The 12,467-nt window shown below is 35.0% G+C and overlaps 1 protein-coding gene across 2 annotated transcripts in view; it reads right to left on the bottom strand.

The window, feature by feature from the left end:
• Nucleotides 1-12,467, bottom strand: part of ZPLD1 (zona pellucida like domain containing 1) — a 124,556-nt gene that overhangs the window by 33,470 nt on the left and 78,619 nt on the right. For both annotated transcript variants that reach the window (XM_033133985.1, XM_033133976.1), the window contains one exon: nt 5,663-5,776. In XM_033133985.1, the coding sequence (XP_032989876.1) occupies nt 5,663-5,768 (106 nt within the window). In that variant the 5' untranslated portion in view covers nt 5,769-5,776. The remainder of the gene's footprint in view (nt 1-5,662; nt 5,777-12,467) is intronic.

Genomic DNA, 12,467 nt, shown 5'->3' with positions numbered 1-12,467 from the left:
TCTCAGTAATTTTCAAATATACTAAACAGCCATGTTAGCTAAAATCATCATATACATTACATCTCCAGTACTTATTTATTGTACAACTGGAATTTATACCTTTTAATCACTTTTATCCAATTCTCTTGCCCCCTACTCCCACCTTAGTAAACACAAATCTGATCTCTTTTTCTATGAGTTTAGGTTTTTTGATTTGTTTGTTTGTTTTTAAGATTCCACATATAAATGAGATCATATAGTATTTGTCTATTTGTCTTTCTTTGTTTGATGTATTTCACTTAGCAAATTGCCCTCAAGGTCCATTATGCTTTCACAAATGGCAGGATTTCCTTCTTTTTTATAGCTGAATAGTATTCCATTATATATATATATATATATATATATATATATATATATATATATATATCAGATAATTTATATATGATAATATAATATATAACATATGTAAAATATATATAATATATTGCATATATTATATATATAATATATATATATAATATGTTATATATATATATATATATAATATATATCTCACATCTTTTTTATCCATTCATCTGTTGATGCACACTTAGGTTGTTTCCATGTCTTAGTTATTTTAAATAATGCTGCAATGAACATGGGGGTGCAGATATCTCTTTGACATAGTGATTTTATTTCCTTCAAATATATACACAGAAGTAGAATTGCTAGGTAATATAGTGGTTCTATTTTTAACTTTTTGAGGAAACTCCATATTGTTTTCCATAGTGGCTGCACCAATTTGTATTCCTACTAACAGTGCACAAGTGTTTCCTTTTCTCTACATTTTTGCCAGTACTTTTTACATCTTGTCTTTTTGATGATATCCATTCTAACAGGTACAAAATTAGATCTCACTATGGTTTTGATTTGCATTTCCCTGATGATTAATGATGTTGAACATATTTTCACATACCTGTTCACCATCTATATGCCTTCTTTGGAAAAATAAAACGTCTATTCAGGTTTTTTTGCCCACTTTTCAATTGGATTTTTTGTTTTGTTTTGTTTTGTTTGTATACAACATTTTTTAAACTTGGTATTCAAAGTTCACTTTAAAGCATCGTGATTTAATGGAAAGAGTACTAATTTTTAATCTCTGTCAATTGCTAGCTTTGCAGCATTAAACAAATTCTAATCCTCAATTTCCCCATCATAAAATGAGGATTAAAAATGGTTTGTAGGTTTGTTGTAAGAAATAAAAGAGAAAATTATGTAATGTGCCTAGCATGCAATATGTGGACCCTATTGATTTCTTCCTTATCAGTGTTATTTTAAATAGCATACAAAATAACTAGTTATGTAACACTGACTTACATTCAGTGTCCCACAACCAGTTAGGTCACCATAAAACAGTGTCAGGCCCCAAAGTTTCTCGTGTCATATAAATCTAATCTCTCCTTGATTGTACCTCTGTCATTAAAGACTTCTTTAGGGGTCTGAGTTTAGGCTTACTCTCGTATACTATCATCTTCCCCCAAAAGGAAGCTAGTTCCGGAAGCTATCCATCAGTCACAGAGGTCAAACGCATTTCTTGGTGTGTTTCACTCTGGCCAAATAATTCTTTGGTACTCTAAAGGTCTACCGTGGTTTGAATTTTATTACAACTATAATGTCAGTGGGACATGTGTCTGTTCCCTGCTATTCGCTTGGATAGCCAAGAGTTAACTACCTTAAAGTTAAATGGTATCCCTTTAAATTTGAAATGAGTTAGACCGTGATGTTTCCTTTGGCTCAAGGATAAATGCCATGGAAATTAAAGAAAATAATTCTAATGTCATGAAACAGCAAAGGTCAGATAGGGTGAGATGATTACTGTCATCATTATTAACATTACTTTGCATTTAAATAGTCCCTCTCCTATGCCAGACTCATTCTCATTCTACACTGTTGCTTAGTGTCTGAGCAGCATGTGAGCTCCTTGTGACATCAAGGATGATCTTCATAGGGAAGCGAAGTCGAAAGCCAAGAGGGGAGTGAGCAATTAACCTTTAGGCTTTATTTGCTCACTCGTCTTCTTTTGCAAGCAACCTGCAAAAATGGGCTCACTTGAAAATAATACCCATGTAAACTTAGTCTCTCCTGGAACTTCTGATTTATGTGGATTTCAGGGTTTTTTTTAATCAATCATAAATTTTAAATCGCAACATTGTGTGTGGGGGGCGGGGGTGGTGGTATATGAGTGAGTATGTGTGTGTAAGTTTGGGTATTTGTTGTCTAAGCCTGACAGTACTAAAAGTGCTAACATATACAAAGACAATTACAAATTGAAAATAAGAGGCTTGATTCTCCCTGTTGAAAATAAAGGAACAGACTTCTCCTTCTTTCCATTTCTTAGATCAGTTACATCAGAAAACTCATAATTGTAAGTACTTTCTCTTCTCTTTGAAATGTATGTTAATCCTGTGGAAAACTAGACAGGTCTCTTGTCTGCTTTATGACCTAGAAATGTTTTTCTCAAGAACCTGGGAATCATCTCTTGGAAATGTAAATGTCAAGGAAGATAGCACCCCAATTTCAGAGTTTTGGTGGGAGGGTGGGAGCCTAACTTCAGAGGGAGCTTTGCTCCAAATTGAAAAACTACCTCCTGTCATAAAGATACGAGAATTTTATTTTTCCCTTGGATAAAGCCAATATGCTAACACAATTACCAGGTATTTTAGGATAAACTATATGTGACAAAAGATGCTGTCAAGTCCTCGTATACTTGAGGACTAGTTATCATTTATCTTGAAAACATATCTGTAATGGGTGGCATCTGCTTGGCTATGTAAAAGAATGAGTTCTTTCTGTCTTTGCAACCTCTTAGTGGATTGCCATGATGACCATCACATTCTGCTTTAATGCTTACTCAAGGGTGTTTTCATCTCTACTATCTTTGTGGAGAGCATTTCTGGATTGGGAGATTCTGTTTTTAATTATGCTTCTCTAACACATGACTGTGCTTTCAATGGGAATAATGAACTCAAGAAAATAATAGAATATACTATGTCAGTTGTTCTTAATATATATATACATATATTAGACTCATCTGCAGATTCAGAGATTGCCACCATCTTTTTACATTTTGGCCTTCTTTTTCATCCATAACAGAGTAAGGCTTGACTACCCTTCCCAGGCCCCAGCCAGGCCTCTAAACCCTCATTCTCATGAGGGCCCCTGCCTCCCAGTTCACCGTGGAGACGAAGACCATCAGCATCTCTCAACTTCTCTGCCTGTGTCTTTTATTTCTCCTTCTCTCCTAAACCGGAGAAACAGCAACCATTTTTCCTAGGTTAACACTTCCACCTGTTCCTTTGATCTCTTCCATATTTTCTTTCCTCATTACCTCAGTTATTTCTTTATTAATACACCCAATCTCTGAATACTTTCCCTTCACTCGTGTATACTCTAAGGTGTCTCTAATCCAAAAATCCTCTTTTTCATCAAGAGAGCTGGCTCAGGTCACTCCTCTCTTTCCTTCACCACTAAAGTGATCTAACAGTCCTTCTTCATACCTTCCATTTTCCTATCCCCCAGTTCTTGGTCACTTACTGCACAGGGATTCAACTCTCATCTCGCTATTTTCAGTTTCAACATCTCTTCTCACACCCAGGTCCATATTTCCTACCACTGGACAGAGGCTGCCACTTGAAGTTCTAAAAGCACCCCATACTCACTATTTTCAAACCCAAACTTTCTCTCTAAAACCTGCAAGTGCCCATACTTTTGGTGTCAGTTAACAGTATCAACATCCAATTATCCAAGTTCAAAACATCCTCTAGTATTCCCTTTCATTTCCCAAATTGCATTCATTCTCCATTGCTGGTTAGTCTACACAAACTATCTTTTATAGCTGTCTCCTTCTTCTGCTCCCACTGCCACTGCCTTCATGATATTTCTCTTTGCCTCTAGTCTCTTCTAACATGATTCTATCTTTCATGCTTTTCCCAATGTCTGCTTTCTAAAGTAAAATGTGACCTAGTCAAACCCTTAAAAAGATATGTTTAAATAGACTCAACGGCTCTTCACTGCCTATAAAATGAAAACAAAACACTTTTATTACACAAATAACACACAAAATATTGCCAAACCCATTGAACCTAAATTTACTCAAACCTCTAGCTCTAATTAGTTTACAGGACATACAAGAAAGGAGCAGCATGTTAAAGACACATCAGAGTTTCAGTCAACCAAATCCAGAGTGTCAGAGTTCTACGAAAAAACAAGAAAAAGAAAAAAAGACCAAATTATGTCAAGAGAGAAATAGCATTTTAGAAAAGCAAAGGACAGAGAGGAACTGTTTTAAATTAAAATCGACTTTAAGACTCAGATCAACAAATGTGGATGTTTCAGAGGCAAATTGGCTGAGTATTAGATGATATTAAGGAATTATTGTTAAGTTTATTAGACGTGTATGTGAAGTATAATTATTTTTAAGTTATTTTTCATTATATATGCATATGAATTTATTTTAAAATATTCCATATGAATTTATTTTAAAATATTCCAGAGATGGGGGTGGTAAGAAGAGAAAGATGAAACAAAATTTATAAATTTTGATAATTGATGAAGCTGATAATCAGTATGAGTGCTCTTTTACTAATGTCTGCTTCTCTATATGAGTATATCTGAAATTTTCCAAAATAAAAAACGTAAACAAATTTTAAAAAACCACATCGTTTCAGGTATTCAAAACCATTAACAACCCTGCCTTAGCACACCTTCCTAGACTTACCTGACCTCTATATTTTACTTAACCTGCCACGTACTTGCATTCCAGGTCTGTGCTCATGAAGACATTTCTACAGTCTTTGATCTTTATCCTGGAGCAAGCCAGATTACTTCTCCAGATAAACTAGAAAGCTCATAACAACTACATAACGACCTACTGATGGCTCTGCATAGGTACGCTGTTGCTCCGGCATGCTCTGAACATAGGGGTACTGGCATTTTTGGAGAATGTAAAACATGGCAGAAGGTATTTGGGTTTACATGGCAGACTTGAAAACATAGTTCCAGATTTTCTAAACTGTATTTTGAAAATGTTGAACTATGCTTCTATAACTTTATTGGATATGAAATGACGAGTACTTAAATAAATCATTGAATTACTTCTCACTGAGTAAAGATTTTAGGAATCTGTGGGACCTGTCTATCAATATGGTCAAAATCTCATGTCTGTCACCACATTGCTGGGTTGCTGTGAAATGCATGCTGAAGCTGGCCTTGTGCTTTAGTGGTGACAAACATTTTACTATTATTGCATATTTCACAATCATTTTCTTAAGTATTATTCCTAAATAAATGTATTTGCATATAAAACCAGTTTTGAAAGTCTGAATTAACATATGAGGGGGAAAAGGCTTCAATTAGAAGAATTTTGAATGAAATTAGTCTCTCCCAATTTTACAACCCACTAGCCAATATTTTTCACATCTGTGAACCGCCATTATAATAATATTAACTACGATGAACACTTTGTATGTTAATGTGGATATAAATTACAACTCCAGAAAAATGTCTTTTGTCATTTGCCATTTGTTAATATCCACTTAACATAGAGGGATACCCCCTATTTTTCATATGTATTTAAATGATTTACTTTTCAAACATAATCACTTTTTCCAGATACAATTAGAGAAAAGATTAGGCTCCAACTTACCAGGAAATCTACTGTGGAGGTTGGCATCACAGTTGTAGCCATTGAACTGAGCAGATCCCGGAAGCACTCTTATTGTTAGAAGCAACAGCAACCGTATCCGTTCCATTGCAAAACCTAGAAAAGAGTTAGTCATCAGATGCGCGTCAGCAGCCTTCACTCTTACTTGCTGGAAAGACTGCGGCTGATCTCAATTCACTGTTGGATAGGCAGGCAGCCTGCCTCCACACAGTCAAAGATCGTTAAAGGCCTAAGGATTATGAGAAATAATTATCAGCAAAGAGGCAGAGATTTTGGTCACAATATTTCAAAATTATTTTCATTCTTTGGCTTCAGTTTACTATGGGTGACAAAACTAGGCTTTTGTAATGGAAGAGCTAACATATAAGTCATAAACTTCATAAAAGAAAAATTCTTTATGATAAATAGGAAGAACTCAAACCAAGTATTTGGCAGATTAGAACAGCATAGCTAGGCTGATGGACCAATTTGGAGACAACTCTACACTTGGAAATAACAAGATACATAAAGGCAGAGGAATTTAACACTTAATACTTGATTCTCAGAGAATTCTCAATACCCTTGATGACCAAATAATGTCAGGAAAAACTTCCCTTCAACAAAAGAATTCCCGAGTACCGCTATTTTTCCAAATCAGTGGTCTGTGTATCATTTTCTCAGGAAACACAGGAATAAAGCAAAATGGAGAACAGGAAAATACTATGTGTGACACCATGGTTCCTCCAATGACTGGTCATTGGTGGGTAATAAGAACTGATATGGACACATGAAAACTTTGAATTCTTAGCAAAAAGTATTGGATGGTGATTTTTTTTTAAGTTGTCAATATGGGTTGAACAAACAAATATAAATTGACTTAAATACTTAAACACCTGTCAGGCTGGTGTTTAACTTTTTTTTTTTTTTCTCAATGCCTTCTTATTGGCCTGACAAAGTTAAAACATTTTCCAGAAGAGCCCAACTTATTCTTCGAGTACAGTCTTTTCACTGGGAAAAAAAAAAAAAAAAAAAAAAAAACTCTTTTGGGTTTGTGGTTTTGGTCTAGGCATAAAAAGCAAAAATAAAATAAAATTATAAAGGTTTGTTCAAATAATTTAGTGCATTTTAAAAGCTTGGGGTTTTGGGGGAAAATGATATTTTAGATGGCCTTAAAAATCTACCCTTAGATCATTAATCACATCTTTAGCAAAAGGAAGGAAATACATTTTGCTTTTGAATCATCATTTTAGTATAACAAGTTTATGGTGAACGAAGTCACTTTGGTGAGGATGTGGGAAAGTAAGGTATGAGTTTACTCTCTAAAATAGACTGAAAAAAATGTTAACTCTAAGGAGCTTCCTTCCTTCAGCATTGTAACATAATACTCAGGCACAAACCTAACGACTTTTGGGAGAACAGCCACAAGCCTGGTTAGTTCTGATCCCTTAGGAGAGTCCCTAAATGAAAATCTCACACAAGTGGCTGACCCAGACCCTGGGCTCTCTTGGTTATACCTACACCTTCATTGTCTAGATCCTCCAAACACTTCAAGTAGACTAAGCCAGCCCTGCTATTCTGGACTCTTTGAAAGACTACTAGGAAACAGAGCAGCTTGTTTCTAAGTGGTACATGCCACGTCACACATATCTGTCTCATGTCCTGCCACTCCCTTCTTATGGTTAGTCCCCTGAATTCCCAGAAGGCATTGGGAACTCTAGACCCACACTGTTGTCTTCAATCTAGAGATGTCTCCCACCTCTAGGGATTCACAGAGTCAGGAATTTTTGATGGTGAGTGATTTTATTATTCTGAAATGCTTTCTACCTTTTATATTCTCTAATGGACAAAAAAAAACATTTCATGAGTGCACACTGTACATGTGCAGTAACTGTGTGCCAGACCATTTACCTATAGTCTCTCATTCACATTCCTTCTAATGATTGGATTATATTTGAATTATTACTCAGGTACAGAGAAAGAAAAATAAGTCTCAGGAAGTTTAAATGATACGGAAAACAAGTAGATGAACTAAAATTCAACTTCAGGTCTTTCTGATAACAAAGATTACTGCATAAATTACCTAAATATCTGTTACTAAATAAACTCAGTGTGGGTTTTTTTTTGGGAGGGAGGGGGGAAGTTGTCATTTATTATAAGTTGTTTCCTGAGTCTTTTAAATTTCGTATGCTTAATAGATGTATTTTATAACATGGGCACATGAGGGAGAAAATTGTTTTTTAAAAAGGAAGTGGAAGCCCTCATTGTGAAAAGAGTATTATTACTAAAGCCTAAACTGGACATTTCTGTATTTACCAAAATTAGATGAGAAACTCAACTATTTAAAACAGCCTACTGACAGCAGTAGTAAAGTCTTGGCTTTACAACTTCAGATCCAATCTGAGTTTGTCCAAAAGAGATATGCCTCTCCCCTTCACATTTTGAACAGGACCTCCAGCACTATCATGGTAACATGGAGGTAACAATTTTTTTTAAAGAAAAGATGGTAGCAGTAGAAGGCAGCTTGCTTTAACAATTGATTTTGATATCAGCAGATATGGTCCCAAATCCTCCCATCAGTCATTCTCTTTGTCACTTGAAAATCAAGATGATGATCATAAGACTTTATAAAGTATAAGTGCATAAAGAACATAACATAGTCTGGACATACAGAAGGCATTGAAATATTAGTTTCAGGGCCACCACATACTGACGTGCAAGTTGTACCCTGCACAAGGGCATCCAGTAGAGAGATGGCTACAGGGCCTGTGTTTCTTTGGCTAAGCCACATGTTCTGAAGCTACACTACTCAACACAAAGGTGTCCTGTGGACTAGTGACAGTACTGAATTGTTAAATCACATTATTATATTTATAGTGTTATTTGTACTGGTCTATATTTTAGTATTAGTATACATTAAGCAGGGCATTTTAGAAGGACACCTACATCTCTTGTATAGGCAAAATCTACATTTTTATCCCTATAACATTGGCAGTGCTTACGGCATTTTCAAGACTTTGGAGGCTCTTTATGTTCTACCTATAAATTAAAACAAATGATGAGCTATTAACTTGCACATCTCCTGTTCCCAATCCTATCTCCAACACTTGCCCTGCACAGAGAAAACCTGAGTATCATCTCACAGTAGCAAGCTTGGGGAAGCTACATTACCACAGTTCCTAAAGTTCTTTTCTAAAATGGGATGCTTGGGATTTAGGGACTGTATTGAGACTCTTTACACTCAAAGCATAATATCTTTTTGGCTCAGGCTCCGTAGCTCCTGGGGGCGCGGTGGGAGGGCTACAATTTGAGACATGGATACTCCAGTCCTGATCTGGCTAAAGAACTTAATTGAGCTTCATATCACAAGGTAGAACCTGATTTCTGCGGTCCACTGTAGGGTGACGTGAGGTGCTTGCTGTCCCATTGTGGGCCCAGCAAATTCTGGTTAGAGAACCTGAGCAGAAGCATTTCCCATCTTCTCCACTATAACCAAGTACAGGAACCAACACCCCTACTTTGGTGCTAACAATGGTGTACAACACTGCCTAACACAGCAAATATTACAAAATACTAATAATGAATTTGTAGATAATAATGACCTTGAAGATATGTATGCACAAAGTTTTGTACATGCTTCTTAACTTAGTACTCTCATAAATTTATATCGATGAGGATAGGGGAAGAGGAGGATTGTATGTACCACATTGAATTTTAAGGCATTCAGAAGTATTGATTTTTAAAAAGAGTCAAGCACATCTCTTAAACTGGTACTAATAGGCTCTGTGTTTTATACTTAGCAATACAAAGGAAATACTAAGTAATTTGCTGGCAATTATCTCCATATTTTTCATATTAAATTTTCTTTCTAAAATAACTTTCAAAATATAAATTTCTAATTTATTTCCTTAAAATTGAACTTGAAGTCAGAAAAACATAATTTCACTTTCAATTCTCACCCAATTTTACATAAAGTGATACAGTTCTGTCACAAACACCGTTCTCGAGATTTTATATATTTAATAATTTTTTTTACCTTCCTTTTATTGAGATCTGTTATGTGCCAGGCACTGTGCTGTGTTTAATATTCAACTACTAACACAGATTTAATTTTTAACCCATTACAAATGTAGAAATGAAAGCCTACCCCTTCTCATTGGCTCACTCAGGGTCACAGACCCAGTAAATGGTAGGGCCGACTTCAAAGACAAGCTTGACCTTTGGAATTATTATACTGCTCTGTTTGGCTTAATTGGAGTTTGTCAAATAAATAAAATTAATGTCCTAATTTTCAGAAAGTAAATTATATTAGTAATGTATATTTAAAATATGCTTTGAACTAAGTGATTCCAAGCAAGATATTTTTAATTTCTGCATAATTACCATGGCTCTATTTCACTTAGGCCAATGAGTTCATAAAGAATATTATTCTTTTCACAAATTGATTTAATGACCATACTAGCGAGGTTTAAGGGCTGACTATGTACCAGAATGTACTTCACTTTTGTTTTTTAAGCACTTTACACATATTTTCTAAGCATGAGATAGGTAAATTATTCTCCTTTTCGTAGGAAATGAGAAAACTAAGGCAAAAAATGCTAAGTAACTTGTCCAAGGTTAAACAGACAACCAATGTTACAATCAAGATTCAATCCACAGTGACTCCAGAAACTACCCTCAACTATTAAATGGCACTGCCTTCCAGAAAATGATTGTTATAACAAGAAGTCAAATGGAAAATTGGAAATTACTTGGTACATTTGATCAATACATAGAGATTTATTCCTACATTCATTTACCAAATATTATTGAATTGCTTACGTGTGCCTGGTACTGTCCAGGGAAGCTGAGGCACTGCCATTAGAAAATTTTTATCTGCACAGAACTTACATTGCAGTCAGGGAAGTCAGAAGAAAACAAACTCTATACGTAAAATAGTATATTTGTGTTAAGTGGTATGGAGAAAAATAAAGTAAAAAAAAAATAGGAAGTTTTAGGGTAAAGGGGAGAGAGCACTGAAATTTTAAATGGGGATGGTCAGGGATATAAATCAATCTATGTAAGTGGAGCTCAGGGGAAAAAGCAACTTCAGTTATGAACTACCAGCTCTACTTGTCTTTAATTTGTACTTCACCCTTTTTTTTTTTCATTTAGACATTTCCCAAATAAAATAGATGTTTAGTGCATAAATTACTCTCTGGGAATAACTAGAACACTTTGAACAGCTACATTAACCTTTTCAAATGAATAAAGGTGGGTCTTAGTTCCCAAGAAAAGTAATTTATTAAATAGCACCCCTGTGACCTGAGAAAAAAAGTGAACATTTTCAAAAATGCCTTTATCTACTCTTGAAAAAATAACTTGCAAAAACAAATGGGTTCAACAACTTATCAAAGTTTAAAACTTCTTTGATTTTATTGCCTTCATGTAGGCCAGTATGTATCATACCATTCTAGTGGGAAAGAAAAATAGAAAATTCAAACCAAACATCAGTTCTTCAAATGTTTGTTTAAAAATCAATCTAAGATTTAGGCATTTTTTTAAACTAAAGTAAATCTGATTGTTTTGTCATACAGATTCACAACAATATGAGATGCACTCTTTGGCATCAATCAGTGATGGCCCCAATCCTCCCATTCTCAGCCCTCGCCCTCATTTATTGATCCGATACTCTGCAAAGGCTTGCTGGCCCTTTGAGAGGTCAGAACCTCATTCCCGGTGCTTCCACGTCACCCACCCAAGCCTGCTCCTCAGAAAAGATCAGAAACACTGCATTAAGCTTTAAATGACTGCAAATCACTTAAAGAGTTCCAAGGAAAGGGGAGGAAAAGAAATGTGTGTACTTTAACAGAGATCAAAGTTTAAGTTAAAGGAATAAAGCCCTACTCCAGCCTTAGAAGCAACCAACAGGACCCAGGTAAGTTCTGGGGCAAAGAGGCACCAAACTTGTATAGGTAGGCAACTGTCTTGCTCATTTACATCTAATGGTGTTCCATGGTCTTGCCTCTAGAAAAATGACATATTAGCTCACTCTCCAAAATCATCAGTTTTAAAGTGCTGGAGACCATGACTATTTAATAAAGAAACATGTTTTATGATGTGGTGTCTAGACTGAAGCTCTATGTTCTTTACTTTCTATGTTGCACTTGAACATTAGAGGCAACATATATATTCAGAGGAAAATGAAAACATAAAACTTTCATCAGGAATATCCGTTATTGCGTACATATACATTCTTTAACATAGTGTCCTTGTCTTCCTAAACAAAGAATAAAACACACCTGTACTTTTCAGAATAATGCCTCAAACAAAGAGAGAAATACCTTTTGCCATGAAGAAGAGATTCAGAAATTTTATAACTCTAAAGATGCTGATGTATACCATAAAGGAAATATGAACGCTAACAGCTGTTCCTAAGAGAAAAACCTACTCCAATTTTCTCTGACACAAAGTGAGTGTTTATTTATTTCCCTTTGCTCGCCTTTCTCATTTGTCTTTCTGTTCAGGGTTTTCTTGAGTAATCTATAGCATTTAAATGATCTGCAGTGTTTAGTTTAGAACATTTATTCTAGCACCTTAGGTTTTGGGATATTGACAGATTCAACTAAGTCACTCTAAAAGCTTTTTCTTAATAATTCACCAGGTTCATTTTCAAGATACATGTACATTTTATTCTTCGGAAGTAGCTTCAAAGATGTTAGTATATTGACTTCCTCCTTTCATGAAGTACAATGATAATAAATTAATAATAAAGTAATAATTTAACTATCTTAAATGCCCATTTCTTTCTAATTAATTAAACAACTATATT

Source organism: Rhinolophus ferrumequinum, chromosome 2 (assembly GCF_004115265.2).
Source record: "Rhinolophus ferrumequinum isolate MPI-CBG mRhiFer1 chromosome 2, mRhiFer1_v1.p, whole genome shotgun sequence".
In the NCBI taxonomy this organism is placed as follows: domain Eukaryota; kingdom Metazoa; phylum Chordata; class Mammalia; order Chiroptera; family Rhinolophidae; genus Rhinolophus; species Rhinolophus ferrumequinum.
This window is presented reverse-complemented; position numbering and strand designations above follow the sequence as displayed.